Source organism: Heteronotia binoei, chromosome 18, assembly GCF_032191835.1.
Source record: "Heteronotia binoei isolate CCM8104 ecotype False Entrance Well chromosome 18, APGP_CSIRO_Hbin_v1, whole genome shotgun sequence".
NCBI classification, from domain to species: domain Eukaryota; kingdom Metazoa; phylum Chordata; class Lepidosauria; order Squamata; family Gekkonidae; genus Heteronotia; species Heteronotia binoei.
In genome coordinates this window covers 30,475,723-30,498,550 of record NC_083240.1, presented here as the reverse complement: position 1 = coordinate 30,498,550, position 22,828 = coordinate 30,475,723, and the positions used below count along the sequence as shown (strand labels likewise).

Below are 22,828 nucleotides of genomic sequence, written 5' to 3'. Positions count from 1 at the left end.
CACCCTGAAGTGGGGGGAGGGCCTCCAAACCGGGGGATCCCCTGCCCCCGCCTGGGGATTGGCAACCCTAAGTCTTACCCGCCCTGACCTTGGAGAGTAAGAGCTACATTTCCAGTAGTAAGGACTGACCCATTACCAGGACCACCAAAGGACCACTGTTTACCCCAGTCTCGATGTCATGAGGATAAAATGGAAGTGGTGGAGAGAACTGTTTGTAAGTTGCTTTGGGTTCTCTGGGGGGAGAAAAGCAGGGCATAAGTATATACATTCATGGGAAACAGCCCTGGGACTATGGATGCCAGCCTGCAGTGGGACCTGGGGATCCCCCAGAATTACAACTCATCTCCAGACTACAGAGAACAGTTCTCTTGGTGCAAATGGAAGCTGGGTTCTATGGCATTGTACCCCACTGAGGTCTGTGTTCTCCCCAGGCTCCATCCCCAGATTTCCAGGAATTTCCCAACCTGGATTTAGCAATTTAGGGGAGTTTTCAAAACTCAAGCATAACCCCTTCCTCTTACCCCAAGTCCCATCTGGGAGAGAAAAAGATTTACTCAAGTCTTTAGGCTATCTGAGCATGCAGTTTCAATAGAATGATCATTCTGATGCTAGCAGGAGAGCAAGCTGGCATTCAAAGTGATTCTTTTAAAGCAGGTGTGGCCAAACCTCCTTAATGTAAGGACCACATAGAATAAAGTCAGATGTTTGAGAGCCACAAGACAGGAACGTGGTTGGACTTGCTGTGCCCACTAGCTTCCAAGATGCCAATCACTTGGGAACTCCCAAGATGCTCGCTAGCTTGGCTTGGAGAAGTGATTTAAAGCCAGTTTGGTGTAGTGGTGAAGTGTGCGAACTCTTATCTGGAAGAACCGGGTTTGATTCCCCACTCCTCCACTTGTAGCTGCTGGAATAGCCTTGGGTCAGCCATAGCTCTCACAGAGTTGTCCTTAAAAGGGCAGCTTCTGGGAGAGCTCTCTCAGCCCCACCTACCTTACAGGGTTTTTGTTGTGGGGGAAGAAGATAAAGGAGATTGTAAGCAGCTCTGAGACTCTGATTCAGAGAGAAGGGTGGGGTATAAATCTACGTTCTTCTTCTTCTTGAGGCTTTGCACCATCTGAGGCTTTGCATACAAGTTCACTTTATGTTCCTGCCCTCCTTATCATTCAGTTGCAGCTCTTCTGCCAGAGGTTCAATGGCAAGGGCAAAAATAAGTGGTGAGAGAGGACACCCTTGCCTGGTACTTCTCATGGGATGGACTATATGAGAATTGTGACCATTAACTTGAATTCTGGAGTTGAGCTGTACATAAATAGACTGTAGTGCTCTCAAGAAGCTGGGACCAAATCCACCAATCCCAAGATTGGTGGATGGAAATGCCTTCTTCCTTTCTGTTAAAGTTGTGCTGGTGTTTGTAAATCTCAATAGCTTCTCTGTTCAGGCGGGTTACAAACACCAGCACAACTTTAACAGAAAGGAAGAAGGCATTTCCATCCACCAATCTTGGTATCCAGCTCTGCAAAACACCCTACAGACTATAAATTGCAGAAAGTCACAGAACAACCAGCATATTCCACAGAACAATCAGCACAGTCAACAACCATCTTCCTTATCTTCACACCCCTTCCAACCCTCCCAGCAATTAACACAGAACAATGGTCACATTCAACAGCCAGTTTCCTTATCACTACCCTTCCAGGAAGCCCCACAAAACAATGGGCACATCCACAAACCAATTGCCCTTTCACCACACCCCCTCCAGCCTAGAAATAGCAGCTCTCCAGTAGCCCTGGCCTCACTCAATGCACAGCAGCCAAGAAGGTCAGAGCGCCTGCTCCGGCTGCAATGCCACTGAGGATGTTCTCCGCAGCTGAGAACGAAACGTCTGGAAGAAAAACTTTCTCCTTTAGAACACGGCACTTGAGCCCGAAAGATTCTACAAACCCTAATTTGGCATATGCTTGTTTCTGACCTGTACATTTATGTTCCAGCTCCAGAGAGGCAATTCAAGCCAATGTCGCAGTTCTAAGTCTTCCTTTTTATTTGCAATGTGATATTAGGAAGATGATAGACCCACACAGAACAGCCTTCATCATGTCCCAAATTATCAGAGGGGCTATGTCCAGCATAGCATTTTCTTTTTTTAATTCTAATGTCTAAGTCCAGTTTTCCCCTAATCAATTCTTTCAATAAAATGCTTTAATCCAGTGACCATTGTTATCTCTGACAGCAGTAGATGAAAGATTTAAGTGACAGTCTAACCATCTACGGTTTGTCAGATATCTGGGACCAGTATTGGCTGATGATAGTAGAGGGTGTGTAGAGTTAGAAAGTAATATGTAATCAATTCTGGTTAAAATGTCATGCCTGGAAGAAAAGTGACTGTCGTCCATCTTCTAACACATATACCAGAGCGATAGAGAGCCCTTCAAAAGTTAATAATCTCCTGTCCTGTTCTTCAGTCTGTCACGTAGGTTTCTAAGCTAGCCTGTCGCAGTGATGAATGCAGTTCCAGCTGGCTTGGCATCAGGGGTGTGTGGCCTAATATGCAAATGAATTCTGGCTGGGCTTTTTCCTACAAAAAGAGCCCTGGTTTTGACAGATTCCAAGATGGCAAAAAAGGCAGTGTAGTGGCTAGATTCAGATCCGGGAGTAGGGTTGCTAATCCCCAGGTGGGGTCAGGGGATCCCCCGATTTGGAGGTCATCCTCCTGCTTTAGGGTAATCAGAGAGCGGGGAGAGTGCAGGGAAATATCTGCTGGGAACTATATAATTCCCTATGGAGACTTATTCCAATAGGAAATAATGGAGAATTGATCTGTGGATATCTGGGGCTCCAGGAGGGGCTATTTATTTTTGGGTAGAGGTACCAAATTTTCAGTGTAGCATCCAGTGCCTCTTCCCAAAATACTCCCCAAGTTTCAAAACAATTGGACCAGGGGATCCAATTCTATGAGCCCCAAAAGAAGGTGCCCCTATCCGTCATTATTTCCTATGGAAGGAAGGCATTTGAAAAGGTGTGTGGTCCTTTTAAATGTGGCCAGAACTCCCTCTGGAGTTCAGTTATGATTGTCACAGCCCTGCTCCACCCCCAAGGTCTCGTGGCTCCACCCCCAAGTCTCCTGACTCCACCCCCAAAGTGGATATTTCATAAATTGGACTTGGCAACCCTATCTGGGAGACCGAAATTCGAATTCTTGCATTGCCCCGGAAGCTTGTCGGATGGCTTGTCACATACTTTCAGCCAAACCTACTAAACAGGGTTGTTAGGATAAAATAGAGAAGAGAACAGTGTAAGCTGCTTTGTGTCTCCATTATAAAGAAAGGCACGGTAGAAACAAAGTAAATAAATGTTCAGAACCCCTTGGGAGAACAGTTTATTCTTCCAGGACATGCTATTGCTGATGTAACAGAATCTCAAAAGAAGACCCCACTGCTGAACTGGAATATTTGTTATTGAATTACAATTTACCCAGAAGTTTACCACTGTCTCGGAAGGAATTAATAAGGACCTGGGTTTCTTTGGCTTAAACAGTTTAGTCAAACTAGAGATATTACCTAGAGCAGAAGTGAAGTGGACTCTAGCCCACAAAAACCTAGTGCCCCAGATAGAAATGTGATATAGTCTCTAATGTACTAAGAGAGCCGGTTTTGTGTAGTGGTTAAGTGCATGGAATGAGCCCTGTGGTGCAGAGTGTTAAAGCTACAGTACTGCAGTCCTAAGCTCTGCTCACGACCGGAGTTTGATCCCAGTGGAAGCTGGTTTCAGGTAGCCGGCTCCAGATGACTCAGCCTTCCATCCTTCCGAGGTCGGTAAAATGAGTACCCAGCTTGCTGGAGGAAAAGTGCAGCTGACTGGGGAAGGCAAAGGCAAACCACCCCATAAAAAGTCTGCCGTGAAAACGTTGTGAAAGCAACGTCATCCCAGAGTCGGAAACACCTGGTGCTTGCACAGGGGACCTTCCCTTTCCTAAGCGCATGGACTCTTATCTGGGAGACCAGGGTTCAGTTCCCTGCTCCTTCAATTGCAGCTGCTGGAATGGTCTTGGATCAGCCCTAGTTCTCACAGAGCTGTTCTTGAAAGGGCAGCTTCTGTGAGAGCTCTCTCAGCCCCACCTACCTCACAGGGTGTTTGTTGTGGGGGAGGAAGGAGTAAAAAAAGAGAGAATGATGCAAGGTACTTTGGATCTCAGTTGTGAAAAATGAGGCATAAAAAAGTGAATAAATCTGGATTCAAGTTCCCAAAAGCTTAAAGTGCCGCAACATTTTTTTTTGCACCAAACTAACCTGCTACCTAGCCTGCAGACTGGGACTCGTCCAGTCACACTTCAAATCTCTTATTCCCTCTCCCCTCCCCCTTTTTTGTTGAACTTCCACCCTGATGAAGCATCCTGGAAAACTGGAAACGTTGATCACAGTTTTATAAAACTTTGTTTGTTCGTTTGTTTAAAAAAAAAAAAAAAAGACAACGCAATGTCTGTGTTTGGGTTTTTACGGTGGGCGACCACAGACGTCCATCTTTTCCCTGCACTAGATGCCAAAAGATCTCGGGTTGCAAAGAAATTAGCTTTGAGTCAGGCAAGCGCAGGCTGCAATAAGCCTTTCCAATGTCACTGGACTGCTTTTATTTTGCTATCACCGTACAACCTCTCTGGAACTGCAAAGCTCCGCCACCGAATTGCGGACCCGGCGTGTAAACTCAGGGCGTTGCCACTTGGGGCAGCCGAGGATTCATGCCGAGAAGGGACGTGCTTTCAGCTCAGGCTTGGTCTGGGGAGGCTCTTGACCCGGAAGGGGAGGATCCCCCATCAGCTGCTGCTGAGACAGGTCGTGCCGCGGTGTCGTCCCCACGTGCGTTTTAGCAGCGCCGTTTCCAGCATGGCCGGAGATAGCAGCGGCAGCCGCCCCGGCCAGGAGGCTCCGATTTCGCACCCGGGCAGGCTCCTGGGGCAGAATCGGAAATTCTTGGACTTTTTCTGGGACATCGCTAAGCCCGAGCAGGAGATCCGCTTGGCGGCCACCGAGGGCTTGATCCGCTACTTGCGGGAGAACCGGAAGGTGAGAGGCGGCTGGGGTCCTGCAAAATGGACAGCGTGGTTGCTTTTGGGGAAAAAAAGTCGCTAGGGTTTTAGTTCTTCGTTATAGCTCTTTCTCAGTGCTTGGAATGCACTTTGCGCATGTTTAGAAACTCTTTTGACACTTGTCAGAATAAGACTCTGGAGTTAGAGATCAGGTTCTGAAGTCGAATATATGGGGACGGAGTGCTAGAGTTGGTTTTTCAGACTACAGCTAGATTCGAGTCCAGTAGCAGTTTAGTAGCACCTGTTTGTGGTGCTGGAGAAGACTCTTGAGAGACCCTTGGACTGCAAGAAGATCAGATCAGTCAGTCCTAAGGGAAATCAACCCTGACTGTTCCCTGGAAGGTCAGATACTGAAGCTCAAATACTTTGGCCACCAAATGAGAAGGGAGCACTCACTGGAGAAGATCCTGATGCTGGGAAAGACAGAAGGCAAAAGAAGAAGGGGACCGCAAAAGATTAGAAGGCTGGACAGCGTTGCTGATGTAACTAACATGAATTTAAGCAGACTTTGGAGGATGGTGGAAGACAGGAGGGCCTGGCATGACTTTGTCCATGGGGTCGCAAAGAGTCGGACTCGACTGTGCGACTGAACAACAAAAAGCAGTTTAAAGACCAGCAAGGTTTTTCTTGGGTATAAACTTCTGAGAGTCAAAAAGCTCCCTTCGTCAGATATACAGGGAGCTTTCCCCCTCGGAAGTTTATAACACTCCAAATCTTGTTGGTTTTTAAGGTGCTGCCAAACTCAAATCTAGCTGTGCTAGTTCAGACCAACGCGACCACCTTCTGAAACCTGTCAGGGCTAGACAGTGGATATGTGAAGGTCCACAGGAACGTGCATCTCAGCTCTTTGAATGGTGAGGAGGGAATCTCATGGGCTGAGATTTGATTCTACCGTTAAGACATCACATTTGGACTACGGACTTCTCTGAGCAGGGTGCTGCCTCCTTGCTCTGTGGTGGTGCAAAACACTGTCAAGACACAGTGGACTTCTGACAGCCTCATAAGCAGGGCCAGTCCTGTCACTAGGCAACTGCCAGCCTTCTGGAGGGCCCAAATTGGGCACCCCCCATGTGACATGGTGACGTTATCAGTGTGTGTGTGTGGAGGGGGACATCAGAAGTTAGCCTTGCCTATGGTGCCAGACAGTTTAGGGCCAGCCCTGCTCATAAGGGTTTCAAGGCAAGGGAGGTTCGGGGTGGTTTGCCATTGCTTGCCTCAACATCATGACCGTGGTGTTCCTTGGTGATCTCCCATCCAAACATTAGCCAGGGCCGGCCCTGCTTAGCTTCTGAAATCGGATGAGATTGGGCTAGCCTGGTCAGGGCGAAAGCTCTGTGATGCTGCTACATAAAAGCTGTGTGCGCACAAGTAGACATTATCAGAAAATGCGAGCTGGTAACACGGAGGTGAAGGGGATGCATTTATTGAGAGAACTAGTGAGTGAAGGGGAGTAACTTAAGAACCCTTTCCCATCTGCTGCTTCTCTGCTGTAGACTCCCACTCACTGGGCTTGAACCCTCACAAGGGAGCCTGCCTGGGAGCGAACTTGTGGGGTGTGTGTGTGGGGGGAGCATCGGCTTAGCACCCCTCCTTCCAGCTCTGATGTTTCCTCCCCAGAAGAATCCTCCCATTACTGCATCCCTGTGACTTTGGCAAATGTTTGGTGGGACGTAAACGGCATAAGAGAAAAGAATTGACCATGTCCTTGCCTGAATTAATTGGCTGTTCGGTGTAATGTTTTCCATCACGGGGTTAAAAAAAATGGTATGCAAGTGGTGTGTTGTTTTCTGTCAGTTAACAGTGATGTAAATGTTATGTGATTCATGATACCGTAAGGGATGGTGGATGCTTCCTTGATTCTAGGACTTTACCATCTGTGCCTATTTCTCTTCTAGCATTCCTTCTCTGTTTTGTTCAGGAGACTTGCAGAGGGGAACCCCACCCATAACAACCCAGGAAGAGCTTTGCTGGATCAGACCAGGAGTCCATCTGGTCCTGAATCCTGTTTCACACAGTGGCCAGTCAGTTCTTCTGGTGGTCTAGTGAGCAGGGCATTAAGGCCAATGCCTTCTATTGATGCTGAATTCTGCTGCTTGTATTCAGAGGCTGACTGCCTCTAGATGCAGATGTTCCCTGTAGTCACCATGGCCAGCAGTCATGGATGGACCTCCATATATCTGTCTAATCCTCTTTTAAAACTCTAGGCCCATGGCCATCACTGCCTCTACAGACTGTGAATTCAAGTACTCATTGAGTAAAGAATTATTACCTTTTCTCTCTCTTATAGCTATTGCCCATCAGCTTCATTGGGTGCATAATTTTGTAAGCCACTATCCACCTCTTTGCCTTTTTCTTTCTAAGCTAAAAGGTCACAGACTCTCTAGCCTTTCCTCATGGGAAAGGTGCTCAAACCCCTTGATCATCTCGGTTGCCCTTTTCTGTACTTTCCCCAGCTTTACAATATCCTTTTTGATAGGTGGTGACCGGAGTTGTTTCCAGTATTGCAAACATGGCCGCACTGTGGCTCTGTACATGGGCATTATGACATTTTTTATTGTATTCTCAGTCCCTTTGCTGATAATTCCCAACATGGTGTTTGCCTTCTCTACTGCTGTTGCACACTGGTCAATGTTTTCATTGAGCTATCTGCTATAACCCCAAGATCTCTTTCAGTCTTTGTCTCCAATGAGATTCATTTAAAGTTAGATTTTTTTTGTTCCAGTGTGCATCACCTGGCACCTGTCCAATTTCAGTAGATTCTCCTGTAGCTCTTCACAGTGCACTTTGCTTTTTACTATCTTGAGTGATTTGATACTATATACAAACTTGGTTACTGTGCTGCTCACCCACAGTGCCAAATCTTTTATGAATAAATTAAATAGCACCATCCTCAATATTGATTCTTGTGGGACCCCATTGCTTACTTCCCTCTGTTGAGAGAACTGCCCATTTATTCCTGCTCTCTGTTTCCTATTTGTTTAACCAATTTTAAACCTGTACATCTTATTCTAGTTTTGCTGACCTCACTCAGAAGTTTGTTGAGGTACCATGTCAAAACCTTTTGGAAGTCCAAGTATCTAATTTCTACTGGATCTCCTTTATCCCCATGTTTGGTAACCTGTTGAAAGACTCCAAAGAGGTTGGTAAGGCATGGCTTCCCTTTGAAGAAGCCATGCTGATTTTCACTCAGCGGGTATTGTTCCTCAATATGCTTAATAATTCTCTCATAACAGGTTCTACTTGTTTTCCTGAAGCAGATGTTAGGCTAACTGGTTTGTAATTCTCTGGATCTCTTTAAAAACTGGTGTGATGTTAATTGCTTTCTAGTCATCTGGCATCTCACTTAGCTTTTTTTTTTTCCCTTTCAGGATGATGATATGCTGAAATACACATTGAAACGCCTGATTGATGGATTGGCAGCCACTCGAGAGGCATCCCGGCCAGGATTCAGTTTGGCACTGGCTCAGGTTGGGATTTTTTGTCCCAGATGGGGAGCTGGTGTAGGGTGACAGCTAAAAAACTTTACTGCCTTAGCCATGGTCAGTCCATCTGCAGCAGGGGTCCTCAACCTTTTTGAGTCAATGGGTGCCTTTGGAATTCAGAAACAAGATGGTGGGCATTACCATAAAATGGCCACCACAGGAGGTGGAGCCAGCCACAAAATGGCTGCTACAGGAGGCAGAGGCAATCTACAGAATATCAGGGCGTGAGTAAATGCATAACAGAGAGCCAATTTGATGTAGTGATTAAGAGTGGTGGACTCTAATCTGGAGAACTAGGTTTGATTCCCCACTCCTTCACATGCAGCTGCTGGTGTGAACTTGAGTCAGTCACAGTCCTCTCAGAGCTATTCTCTCAAGAACAGTCCTCTCCAAGCTTTCTCAGCCCCACCCACCTCACAGGGTGTCTGTTGTGGGGAGAGTGAAGGGTGGAGTATAAATTGAGATTTTATAATTTTTATTGGTTTTAACTACAAAAGAAAGAAGCGTAAGCATAGATATAAAAAAGAGGGGAAGGGCATATACAGAATGGGAAAAGCAGAAAAAAGAGAAAAATACAAATATATCAGTTTTAATTTTACCTCCAAATAAAATATCCAATTCGTTCTACCGGTAAGTATAGAGTTCTCCATATATTTTACCATCTTTATCTTTCATTATAAAACATTTTTACTAAACTATTATTTGCAATACAAGTCTAAACAATTCTTCTTCAACACATGGGTGGAGTATAAATTGAACTCTTCTTTTTTAAAGAAAGAAGCTTCTAGGGCTCGCTGCTCAGCATTTCAGGCAGAAGCTCTATTGAATGAATGAACATACTGTTTTAAAACAATTTCTCACGTGCACACAGCGTTACGTTTGCACAATGAAGATCCTTGCAGTGTGGTAGTAGCTGCTCCCAAAGTAATATTATAAAAAGTTTGCTTAGCTGATCAGAAGCCTTCGTGGAACTACCTGAACCAGCCCACTTTCTAAAAATATTTGGTGGGCACCAGGAAAGGTATCATGGATGTCATTGATTTTACTGTAGCTAATAGTAACTTTGGTGACTTGTGCTGAACATCCGTGCTACAAAACCAGGCTATCCGCTGACAAGGCTAGGATTCTTTATTTTAAAAAACAAAATCATCCCCAATGGCTTTCTGAGGGCTGAACATGTCTCAGGAGTCACAGAATGTGAGTCGTTAAAGGAGAAAATGTCTCCCTACATTTAATGGAATCCTGACAACATGCCTTGAGCATGCTAAGATGGAAATCAGCCATGAGGGCTTAGAGCATTCATAGAGGGAGAATTGGGGTGTGTTGGGGATAGAAGTTTCTAAATGTTTTATTCCTTCCTTCCCTCTCTGATTTTTAGTAGATCACAACACCCCCCTCAATAGTAAGATTCACATTGAGGCATCTGTCATATTTTGAAGTATCTATCAGCAAAGGGCTCCTTTCATAAAAATATCTTGGGGTTTTTGTGTGCAGAAGTGATTCCCTGGAGGGTGGAGGGAGAAAGAGAGATTGAGAGAGAGAGATATCTATATATAGATATCTCCATAGGAACTTTGTCGATCTTAAGGTCTGGCATTGCTCATGTGGATTGTCAAAAGATTTAATAATCATGATGGAATACCTAGTCTGTGGTAGAGAATTAAAGAGTAATGCTTAGACATAGTATCCTGGACTTTGCCCAGAGAGTGCTGTGTTCAAATCCACGCTTTTGATAGGAAGTTTACTGGGTGATGTTGGATCATCTCTCAGCCTGGCTTATCTCAAGAAATTGTAGGGTAGTTTTTAATTTAAAAAAAAAATCAAGATCTTAGTTCATTTTTGTGATTCCATTTGTGTTTCTTTTCTTAAAAGGAGTGTGTAGCAGAGCAGTGGATATGAATTTGTTTTCTTTTCCAGGTGTTGCAAGTTTTTGAAGAGATCCCGTTGCTCAAAGTCCTGGAACAGATCAAAGAGAAACACAATCTGGGTAGAATAAAGAAAGTAAGTTTTCCATGTGCCATTTGTGGTTGTGATGGACAGCTGTAAGATGATTTGAAGCTCATTTGTCCCAAACATGTGCTGGAGCTGAATGTGTCATAGACCAAACCCCCTTAAAAACAAAACCCTGCAGTTGCCAACTTTTTAAACTAGCCACCATTAACTGCAGTTTAACACTGATAGACAATAATGTTGATCTCCATGTCTTGAAAAAATGTTGCTGATATTTCTGCACATCAGACCACTGTTAATGGCTGAAGAGCAGTCTGGGCTGTTCTTTGGTTTGATAGGAGGCAGAGTGGAGCTTGGAGAGGTTTGCATACAACATAATGGAGCAGTTTGGGAACTTTTCCCCTTTCTTAAACTTGTCCGTGTGTTCCATTGCAGCCAGAAACGTACCTGCTTGCCCAAATGCAAGGGGTTGTTAATGCATGTGAGTACAGGCTTACACAACTTGCAAACATGGTATGGTGGCCTGTTAGGGACCCAATGCACTGACTCTTTTGCCCTACCATGATTGCATGAATGAGCTGATAAACACACATAGCAGGCCTCCCTATGTGTGCCATATTTGGCTTGGGAGTGGCATTATGGAATGTGCAAGTATGTGCCAAGAGACATTTAAAAGGCCACATGGCAGTGTATGAGAGTTCCTTCACTGGCACTCTTGACTTGCTCTTTGGCCATGAAAAGCAGACCAAGCCCTGGGGGGAGGAGGGAGAAGATCTACTGTGCTGGGAAAGGAGGGAGATTACTCTTGCTCCCTGCCCCAACCTGTTTTAAGTCAAAATATAGGTGGAAGATTACATGTACTTTGTCTTTTTTCTCCCTTATCAGTGCTTAAAAGTAGCCTGAGTTGAAGTCATTTTGACTCAAGAGGGAAAGGTTAACATTCCACCTTCCCTGGCCATGATTTGTCACCCCTTCCTCATGGAAGCTGGTTTGGGGAGGCCAAAAAATGCATTGGAAATTCCAGTTCTGGAAGTCTTAATGCTGCATTCTGAAAGATCTGTAAAGCAGGTATCAGAAGCCATGAGTACGAGAGGCAGTCTTGTGAACTTTCTTTCATAGAAGATCCCATGATGCTGATTTTCTGTTTCAGAAACTCTTCAGGAATGCTCTGTTTGGCAACTTCTTTGGAGTGCTGGCTCTGTTCCAGTCGGGACGACTTGTGAAGGTAATGCGAAACACAAGAATGGTGTTTCAGGGTTCTGTGTGTGAATTCTACAATGCTGTCAGCATGTATACATTTCTACAAAGGAGAGATAGAGATAGAGAGAATGAGAATGAATCAAAACTTTCAAAAGGGAGCAGGGAGAGAAAAAGACATTTGAGGGCATGAGGGGAAACTATGCTGTCTGGCAGCTGTTAAGATGGAGGCCAGCAAATGCTGCTGACTGGAATAAATTAGATGGCTTGAGATACAAAACAGAATTAAAGTTGACAGAAGGTTACTGGGATGGAGAAGTGAGAAAATGCTGTGCTCCTCGTGTGAAAGGCAGCAGGAATTTGGACTTGGCTCTCCTAATCAAAATATACAGATCCTTCATAAGGCAGAAGCAAAGAAAAATGTGATGGATGTTTTCGCTTCCTGCAATGTCTGAAGTATCACACCTAGGCCATGTTTTTAGGCTGTCTTCCTCAATGAGGTCTAGAAGCCTTCTTTCTTTAAAAAAGCAGCGACTGAAACTGAATTTTATCCGGTCTTCTCAATTCTGCACTTGACTGAGGGAAGAGGGGTGGGTTACTCAGAATGTACACAATCTTGTTCAACGGGTTTAAATCCTTTGGGGGAGAGGGTGAGGAGTGGAGCAGATGGTGGGCTAGACTCTCCAGAAGGGACTGCTCCTTGAAGCTTCCCCTATCTCATTTTTTAGGACTTAGAGGCTCTCCTGGAGTGTGTGCAACTGCTTCAGGGCCTTTCTGAGCATCACACGCACCTGAAAGATCTCCCCAGGAAGACGCTGGCTGACATCGTCTCTGAGGTAAGCCTATGATAAGCCTCGGTTTTGAGCAGCCATGGCTCTCCAAAGACTCAGGTGGAGAAAGGGCTTTCCCACCCAGTTAGGATGCACACATTCTGTTCTATGTAGTGCCGTTATGAATGCCAACCTCCAGGTGGTGCCTGGAAATCTCCTGATCGTCAGTTGGCCGAGATCAGTTCACCTGGAGAAAATGGCTGTGTTGGAATTTGTACTCTATGGCACTAGACCCCGTTGAAGTCCTTCCCCTCCTTAAGCTCCACCCCTAAAATCTCCAGATATTTTCCAACCCAGAGCTGGCAACCTTGAGCGCCATGGAAGCCCCACTGGTCTCTCTGGTACTGCAACTAGCTGCTTTCAGCAACAACTAAAGCTAGGAATTGTTAACTAAGAGGAAAAGTATTAATTCATGCCAGCATTTCCTCTTCTCTTTCCCCCACCCCTGAAATAAAGGAACCTGGGAGAATTATGTATGTTGCCTTGAGCTCTTAAGGTGAAGTGCATGATAGAATTGTACTAAGTACACAGGCATAGCTGGAAACTCTCCTTTCCAGTTTCCCCTGTGTGACTCCATTGGTCTTGCCAAATGGCCGCCATTTTGTTTGTACACATTTCTGTTTGGCCCTTTTAGATTCCAGAAAGTGTGTTTGAAGAAGTCCTCTTTAGTGCCCTGGAGGATGACCTCACATCCGCGTTCAGCACTCCAGGGCAGCTCTACCTCCTGCTCGTGGGCATCCAGAAGTTTCCAGGAGTTCTCTACCCCGAAAAGCTGAAGGAACTGTTGGGGACAGATGCCGTCATTACAGCAGAAAACATTCCCAAGTAAGTTGAACTGATGTCCACTGTCTTTGTCCTGCTCTTCCCTTAAGGTGCTCTGAGCCATCTCATGGCTTCTCTCCTCCATCAAATCTTCACGCAGACCCTGTGAAGTAGATTAGAGTGAGAGGAACGATTGGCCCATGCTCACCTGGTCGGTGTGGGAATTGGACTCGTATCTCTCCAGTTCTAATCTGACACATTAATTAAACCACATGGGGGTCGATCAAAAAGCAGAATGCTAAAGACCATCCTGTTTATAGGAGCCTGTCTCGCTTACACTGTTGATTTGTGTTCGGATGGCTCTGGTTAATGAGTTTGACTGTTTTTAATAATGAGGGGCTCAAGTTAGTGTATGTGGTTATTTTCTCTTCTCCTTTGCTGAACCCTCAACTGAACCCCGTGGTGCAGAGTAGTAAAGTTGCAGTAGTGCGCTCTGAACTCTCTGCTCATGATCTGAGTTTGATTCCAGTAGAAGCTGGATTCAGGTAGCCGGCTCAAGATTGACTCAGCCTTCCATCCTTCCGAGGTTGGTAAAATGAGTACCCAGCTTGCTGGGGGGAAAGTGTAGATGACTGGGGAAGGCAATGGCAAGCCACCTCATAAAAAAGTCTGCTGTGAAAACGTCATGATGCGATATCACCCCAGAGTCGAAAACGACTGATACTTGCACAGCGGACTGTGAAGGGATAGTGATGATTCCTTTAATAAATGATTTGCACACCGTGTGGCATTTCTGGCACTTCATACATATTAGAATCCAGTATTACTTCTCAGCATCAAGTCTAGCTCTACTGTGGGCCTGCAGTGGACCCTGAAGTTTTAACTTATTTTCATTTCAACATCTTGCTCTTCCTTTCCAGGCTGGTGGAGGTTTTGAAAATGGCTGTGAAGTCAGAAAAGAAGGACCGAACGCTGCCCAGTGTTGGGCTGGACTTGATGAAAGTTGCCCTGAAGGAAGGTTCCTTTGAGCTGTTCTGGAAAGAAGTTGTTGAGAATGGGCTCCTCAAAGATAACATCGGACCCTGCAGGTTTGTTGCCAAAGCCACCCAATGTTTCTCTCTGAAAGGGTCTTTCCTTTCAGCTGTTTCTTTATTGTTCCTCTTCTCGAGCTTCATTTCAAGGGACTCTGCAGATTTTCAGAAGCTGAAGCGTCCGTGCCCACTGCTAATATCTTCTCCCTGTCTGTGTAGTTGTGGAGGAAGTAGTGGGCTGGATCCAGCAGAAAAGTTCTCAGAAGACTTCCTCCCTCCTCTCCCAGGTGGCTTGTTGTTTGGTTGAAAGTCCTCTTGGAAAGTCAAGAGAGCTCCATGAACAAAATGTACCAAAGCAGTGCAGGGGCCAGATAGAGCTGGGTCAGATAATCTTCTACTTCCTTCTCTGCTGTTGCAAGCCATCAGTGGAAGAAGGGGGAAAAGGCAATTTTAGAAAGGTACTTGGGTGAAGGGTTAGAGCAGGGGTGGCCAAACTTGCTTCTTGTAAGAGCCACATAGAATAAACATCAGATGTTTGAGAGCCACAAGACGTGAACATCAGATGTTTGACAGCCAGAAGGAAGGAAGGCTAATAGATTGGGGGGGGGGAGGTGGAAAGAAAGCAACTTTAACTTTAAATGCATTCTCCAAGCTGTCAGCTGGCTTGGCTTGGAGAAGTGATGAGACAAATGCTTTCTTCAAGCCAGCCAACGGGGTGGTGGGGGCTCCAAGAGTCACACAATATGTGTGAGAGTCATATGTGCCTCCTGAGCCACAGTTTGGCCACCCCTGGGTTAGAGACTATGAAGAAGGGGACAATGTTGTCCCCATTTGGGAGAAAGGTAGGCTATAATCCAGAATCAATTCCTAAAATGAATTCTTGCTCTTCCTACGGGGTCTCCTGCTCCCCTGATGAGGGCTGAAACAGGAATCCCTTCCATAAGAGCACAGGTATACCTAGCTATAATAAAACATTGGGGGAAAAATAAATCCTCTCATCATACTTCCCTTGATTACCTTTCGTTTAATTTTCTGTTATCAAAAGATCACAGGCGTTCTAGATACTTCAACAACATTATCTAGAGTTTTTCTATTCCTGATGATCTCCTAGGAGTCCAAAATGACAATTCTCAACTTAGGGATTGGATATATTTTTCAGATGCGTTGCTAGATCGTTCTCTAATCCTGAAATTTAAAGTAGCCGCCTGGTTCAGACTAATCAAATCTGATCATTTGAGATCCCTATACCTGGTTAATATCTCCAGATTTAATATCAGAACATCCTTCGCAGCTCTCTGCTTTCAGACTGTGCAAACAATGCTGTTAACTGGTCGATATTCCCACATCCCAGCAGAACAATGTTTTTGCATTTGTGGTTCACCTATGTTAGAGGACTTCCCCCATTATATTCTCTCCTGTCCACTCTATAATGCCCCCAGAATTAAAGTTCTGTCTGGAGTACTAACCTCCTTAAAGGCATGTTCAGAAACTGAAAATATTATATTTCTGTTATCTGATAATGATGCCCATGTGTCCTATAGAATCTCTTCGTTTGCCCTTGCAGAAGAAGATAAGACCAAGGGTAATATCAAATACTATAACTTCTTGAGGTTGGCCTTTCTAGGCAACTTTAAGGTGTTAATTGGAAACTTTGTTGTTGGGGTTCTGTTTTGTTTTGTAACGGCCAATGGCTATACACAATAAATTTTTGACCTGACAAATAAAATCAATCAATTGCAACAGGTTCTGTTGGATCAACTTGAATTCAAACCGAGCTCACAGTTCCTGTGTATCTGCTTCCATGCTTTCTTTTTGGCACTGCGTTGAGCTACTTTCTAAGCCATGCATACTATATTCCCACAGTTACATGTGCTATCGGCTGCTGGGCAGTGCTCTTCCTCTCCTGTCTCTTGGCCAGCTGAAGATAATTCTTCGAGGGGAGGTCATGCGCCATTACGGGACTCACGTGGTGTGCACTCAGGTAAGGGAATACAACAAGATGAGGCTGCATCCTGGTGGGCAGTGGTTCGTTCAAACTCTAATCAGTGATGACCTCAGCACACAAACTTGGGTTTCAGACCAAGGCTTACAGCCAGGGTTGCCATCCTCCAGGTGGGGCCTGGAGATCTCCCCCTTTTACATGTGATCTCCAGCTGGAGAAGATATAACAATCGCGAGTGGTCCCACAGTATAAGCACAATGGAATGCAAAAATAACTGTATGAATTCCAAGTAAAACTTCAATTACAAATAATAATTTTCATTCGTGTACAGCCACAACTCCAGAACATGGAATGTTCCAAAATATACAGTATAATAATCACAAAATTGAACAGGTTCAAGGTAAATGGCAGAACCAATGGTCCACAGAAGGCAAAATCCAAATTCTATCCATTATTAGAACTCCATGTTCTGGAGTTGTGGTTGTACATGAATGAAAATTATTGAAATTTTATTTGGAATTCATGCAGTTGTTTTTGCATCCCCTGGAAAAAATGGCTGCTTTGAAGGGTGGATGCTTCACCATTGTACCTGAGGGATGATGGCTCAGTGGTAGAGAACCTGCTTGGGAAGCAGAAGGTCCCAGGTTCAATCCCCGGCATCTCCAACTAAAAAGGGTCCAGGCAAGTAGGCGTGAAAAACCTCAGCTTTGAGACCCTGGAGAGCCGCTGCCAGTTAGAGTAGACAATATTGACTTGGATAAACCCAGGATCTGATTCAGTAGAAAGCAGCCTCATCTATATGTTCATATATATATATATTCCCTAAACCCCACTCTCTCCTGGATCCACTCCCAAAGTCTCCAGGTATTTTCCAACACAGACCTGGCAATCCTACTTGCAGCTGATTTGTTTAATCAAGGTTGGTGTTCATTGTGAAACCTCCTTATGTGGTGGGGCCACACCACACAGATCCTGCCATTTTGCTGCCATACTTCTTTCTTGCCTGCTTATTTCAGCTGCCTGACAGGTTCAAGTTTGCTCCTGAGATGGAAGCCTACGTCAGTGCCTTTCTGGAGGGTTGTCCCGATGCTGAGAAGCAGGTGGCAGTGATGGTCGGCTTCTCTACCCTCACCAACCAAGGGCACCCCATTGTGCCGACCTTCTGGAAAGTGGTGAGGCACCTGCTTCCCACGGCCTTGCTGGAATACATCAGCTGGCTTAAGGACATGTTCCTGGACCCGGATTTAGACTCCTGTGTGGATTTCGCTACCAAGCGGCAGAAGCAGAACGAGAAGCAAAGCCATGTGTAAGTTTCTCTTGCGATGAAGGATTGCGCATACGTCAGGCAGCAGTACCCTGGTTCAGCTGTCACTAGCTTTTTTTACTGAATGGATGAGTATCCTTGTAGCCCACTTCTCAATGAGATATTGGCTCCCAAAGAGGCTTGCAGTGAAAATTCACTGCGATAAATATGTGGGATAACAAGTTGGGGGTGGGGATTTTTACTGTGGTGCAGAGTGGTAAGCTGCAGTACTGCAGTCCAGGCTCTGCTCACGACTTGAGTTCGATCCCAGCAGAAGCTGGGTTCAGGTAGCTGGCTCAAGGTTGTCTCAGCCTTCTATCCTGAGGTTGGTAAAATGAGTACCCAGCTTGCTGGGGGGGAATTGTAGATGACTGGGGAAGGCAATGGCAAACCACCCTGTAAAAAGTCTGCCAAGAAAATGTCCTGATGTGACGTCACCTCATGAGTTGGTAACAACCCAGTACTTGCACAGGGGACTACCTTTACCTTTTTAACTACACCCCCTTGATGGGGTGCTGTTTTCAGAATCTCTCCCATTATATATGGGAGACCACAGTTGGAGTGAGGCTGTACCTTCAAGACGGCTACTGGCTCTGTCTTCTGCTGCCCTCTGGACCACACCTGTTCCTCCAAGCCCAGCCCATGGTTAGTTGTCCTCCTCCTCCTGTCTCAGTGCAAGAAGGGAGGGACTTAGCAGCACCCTCAGACCCACCTCCTTGTGTCTTCTTCCCTGAGTTTCTTATGCGGTCCCAAGGGAGTCATGCTTCCAGTGGGAAACCTGGTGGTAAAATCTTAGCGCTGTTATATGTGAAGCCCATTCTCCAGTGTTGTGAGACTTAAAAAAACAAAAACCAAGCTCTGATCAGGTGCAAGGCAAGTATCTGCTTTCATGAAACAATATTAATCCTATTTGTAGTCCGCCTCTTGGACAAAAAATAATTCCCAAGGCAGTTGTCACTTAAAACCAGTAGAAAACAGCAAAATGCACAGGAACACAACTGGGTGAACCAAAATGAGCAACAACTTGAAGAACAATCCATATTCAAAACAAGCCCATGACATTGCAGGCCCAAATGCAAAGTTAATTTCTTTCAAGATAGCTAACCATACCAATTCCCCCCCCCCCCACCTTCTGTTGAGGCAGAGAAAAGAGCGAGCACAACATCACACGACTGAGGAAATGGATCATTGCTCGGTTGGCTGGGATAGTTGAAAACCCACAAATAAAGAGGGAAGAAGAGTTTGTGATGGATGTTACCAGGTAAGAAAAGCAAGGGGTCCGTGAAACCTCTGGTGCTGCACTTCAATTTACTCCTTATGTACGGTAGCCAAAATGACTGACTCCCCCAGAGCTGGAGCATCACAGTGGTCCTATGACTGAAGGAACAGCCATGATGGCTGCCTAACAACTGCAGCCCAGCATCCTTCTGGGGATTGAAATGTGGCTTCAGTTTGTGACTGTGGTTTTTCAGACCTTTTGTCTCTTCCCTTCCTTTCTGCCCCCTAACCCGTAGCAGCAGTATGAGCTTCCTGTGAACCGTTTGTTTCGGGGCTGCACCATTCCCTGGCTTGTATTGCAGCGAGGCCTAGTACCACTTCCTTGGGTGATGGGCTCCCTTAGTTGCTGCTTTTAGAGTAGGCCATGATTTGGCCTTAATTCACTAGCCGCCTTTGTGGTCTTTTGTGCCAGAGCTGTGATGCATGTTCAGTTTTCAGGCAAAATGTAGACTTGCACTGAAAGGAGGCACAGCAACACTTTCCACTGTTGTGCAGTTTTCCTGACTGGAGAATCTCATTTTCTATATGAACCAGAGAAGAATGTCTTTTTTTAAAAAAAGGTGTTTTGTTCTTAATGCATCCAAACTCTTATGCGGGGGATGGATTCATAACTCCTTTCAAAACCTCACCAGCATCCCTAGATAACCCTTTAGTAATCTTTAATCTCCTACAAAGTTGGGAGGAGAATTTCACTAAGCCTGTGTTTTCCCCAGTTTTGTGGTTGAATGTACATGCATTCTAGAATTTTCTTTACAATTCTCAAATGGTTTCATGTTGACTGTGTTCAATTACATTTAGCAGCCTCAAAATTCAAGTAACTTTTGTGGTTTATCTAACTTGTAACAAGTGGGTTTTCTTACTTTATCTTTGCAGAAGTGTGATACCTAATCTTTTTTTCACTGTATCACCATTCAGTTTGGTGTAGTGGTTAAGTGTGCGGACTCTTATCTGGGAGAACCGGGTTTGATTCCCCACTCCTCCACTTGCACCTGCTAGCATGGCCTTGGGTCAGCCATAGCTCTGGCAGAGGTTGTCCTTGAAAGGGCAGCTGTTGTGAGAGCCCTCTCCAGCCCCACCCACCTCACAGGGTGTCTGTTGTGGGGGAGGAAGGTAAAGGAGATTGTGAGCCGCTCTGAGACTTTTCGGAGTGGAGGGCGGGATATAAATCCAATATCTTCATCTTCTTCTTTTCACCATTCTGATTTAAGTTCTTCAAGTCATTTTTTGGCATATGCCTTTTAAAAGTGTTGGTTTACCTCGTGATAGCCTTAATACAGTCTAGAAGGTTCTGTCAGCACTTACCCTAATCTTCCTGTCTTATTTGATTCCGACAACGAGGACTGGAAACTTATTTTCAAGTGAAACTTAATATGCTTGGAGTGGAGTTCTTCCCTCTTTGTTGTAGATCATTTTTGGATGGCAGCTTGTTTTAAAATATTGTGGTCTTTCTGGTCCTTCCAGGTTTTGCTTCTTTCATGCTTTTTTTGAGACTAAGAAGCCAACCTCTGAAATCCCCGAGACAGAAGCAATTCCATCTGTACCTCTGAAGGAACCCTCTCGCTCGGCAGCTGCAAGTTCATTTTTCAGGTATCCAAGTTGCCTTTCTACCCCCTTGGCAAGGAGGACAGAATTGGACTGTAGCCTGAAGGACATGAGGGTAATTGGGATTGGAGATGAGAGTAGCATGCAAGCTGAGTCCTTGACTGATTTCCTGCAGTCAAATAAAATCAAAGATGGCCATGAGCTCTATGTACAGGCAGAATCTAGCATTTTTTCCATATATCTGTAAGGCCAACACTTGGGATTTGTCTAAACAATAGATGGGCATTTAGGTAAGAGATGGGGCTCTTACCTAACATTGGTAGAGCATCTGCTTTGCATCCAGAAGGTCCTAGGTTCAGTCAGATGGGAGACCTCCTTGGAATACCAGGAGAGGGAGGCAGAATCACGCTGAATGTCCTCCATGCCCCAGCTAAAAGACTTTCAAATAGGAGTGTTGGGAAAGACCTTTCTCTGCCTGAAACCCTGGAGGGCCCCTGCCATTCTGAATAAGTAATGCTGAACTTGATGGAGAAATGGTTTGATTCAGCGTAACGAAGCATCATATGATTAAATTAAGCCACAGTACTCTTCCAGGTCTAATCCCTGATGTCTCCATTTAAAGGATCATGGTGAACAGTAAAGACCTTTCTCTGCCTGAGAGTGGCATCCAATCAATAGAGGCAGTCCTTGGCTTGATGGACCCAGGGGTGGAATTCTAGCAGGAGCTGCTTTGCATATTAGGCCACACACCCCTGATGTAGCCAGTCCTCCAAGAGCTTACGAGGCTCTTTTTTGTAAGCTCTTGGAAGATTGGCTACATCAGGGGCTGCAACCTAATATGCAAAGGAGCACCTGCTAGAATTCCACCCCTGGATGAACCAATAGCCCAACACAGTTAATGTTAGCTATAAATGTTGGGAATGCCCATAGATTACAGAGCTAAAGTGTATGTTTGGCTTTCCACATCTGGTCTTTGACATTCTGCTTGCCAGCTATGTCTCAGGGACTCCTGGCTACTGTAGGTAGTCAGGATAAGACCAAGACATCTTGTGTGAGACTGGGGGAAAAAAAATCAAACCATGACTCTTCTATGCTAATTTAACATGGATTATAACATGGTCAGGATTACATGAGGCCCTCTTTCGGGAGCTTCTGCTTGACCACAGAGGGAGTGGACACTGGACTAGATGGACCTTTGGTTTGATCTAGGAAGGCTACTCTTAGGTTCTTAGGTCATGGCTTCTCTTTAAAAAAATGTTCTGTATTGTATATGTGTGTGCATGTCTGGAAGTCATGGAGACTTTTGGTGACCCCTGCTGGGGCATGGAGGACATTCAGCCTGCCTCTGCCTCCCTCTCCTGGTATTCCAAGGAGGTCTCCCATCTGAGTACTTGCCAGGGTCAGCCCTGCTTAGCTTCTGAGATCTGACCAGATCGGGCTCGCCTGGGCTATTCTGGTCAGGGGTGCTGTGGCTTCCATTGTTAACCATCTCAGATATATCATGTGCTGTCTGAAACCTGGTTCTTTCTGCTGATTTGGGGTTTCTCTCCAGCCTGCTCCAGCACTTGAGTTCAATGCCTGCCTTGGGGGATTCTGCAAAAGCAGAAGAGATGAGGAAGAAACACCTCCACGGCTTGACGGCTAGCGGGGATCCCTGGATCTATGTCATTGTCCAGTATGCCAACATCCTCTTTTCTCAGCCTAAACATGTCAAGGTTGTGACACCATTCAGTAACGAAGCAAAAGCTGCTTGGGACCGGTAAGAGTCGACACTGAGGTCTCAGACATGTAAGGCAATGTATGAATTGCTCAAAGCAAGTGTTAGTGGAGAACATTGCACTAGAACGGTGTCAGACATTGGAGCTCAAAGTAAACGGACCATCATTTGTTGCAAAAGTAGTAACGTTTATTTGATATCTCAAAGTTCTGGACAGGCAGTCATTGGAACTGATAGCGGGCATTGAAACATACATGGGTTTTAAGGCCTTACATCAAAGCATTCATAAACAATCCTACATTCTCACACTCTAATGTCAGAAGTAACACTTTCCCTACTCATTATCGCTTGCAGCTCCCTTTCTCACGGAGGAGCCCTGCTGGCTCTCCTTGAGACTTGCTATCTTCAAAGGGCTATTGCTTTGTTAGTGTTATGCAGAGGAGTTCACAGCATGGGTAACATTTCTTAGTAACATTTCTAAGACCGTTTGATATGCAAGGTCTTCTGCTTCACAGTTAGTATTAGGAATTCGAAATGGTGTTAGTCATGTCAAGGAACAAGTTACAGAATACATTTAGCATAATAACGCAGTGATACTCTCCAATGTCTGACAAACGGGGGTGGCCAAATTTGCTTAGCATAAGAGCCACACAGAATAAACATCAGATGTTTAAGAGCTGCAAGGAAGGCAGGCAGGCAGATAGCTGGGGGAGAGAG

The 22,828-nt window shown here is 45.3% G+C and overlaps 1 protein-coding gene across 1 annotated transcript in view; it reads left to right on the top strand.

The window, feature by feature from the left end:
• The first annotated feature begins 4,795 nt into the window (after positions 1–4,795).
• MYBBP1A (MYB binding protein 1a) overlaps positions 4,796–22,828 on the top strand; it is a 69,610-nt gene continuing 51,577 nt past the window's right edge. The window contains exons 1-12 of the mRNA XM_060259040.1: positions 4,796–5,054; positions 8,446–8,544; positions 10,477–10,560; positions 11,660–11,734; positions 12,435–12,542; positions 13,171–13,361; positions 14,219–14,386; positions 16,193–16,310; positions 17,288–17,577; positions 18,719–18,835; positions 20,314–20,439; positions 21,947–22,153. Coding sequence (XP_060115023.1) covers positions 4,875–5,054; positions 8,446–8,544; positions 10,477–10,560; positions 11,660–11,734; positions 12,435–12,542; positions 13,171–13,361; positions 14,219–14,386; positions 16,193–16,310; positions 17,288–17,577; positions 18,719–18,835; positions 20,314–20,439; positions 21,947–22,153 — 1,763 coding nt within the window. The 5' untranslated portion in view covers positions 4,796–4,874. The remainder of the gene's footprint in view (positions 5,055–8,445; positions 8,545–10,476; positions 10,561–11,659; positions 11,735–12,434; positions 12,543–13,170; positions 13,362–14,218; positions 14,387–16,192; positions 16,311–17,287; positions 17,578–18,718; positions 18,836–20,313; positions 20,440–21,946; positions 22,154–22,828) is intronic.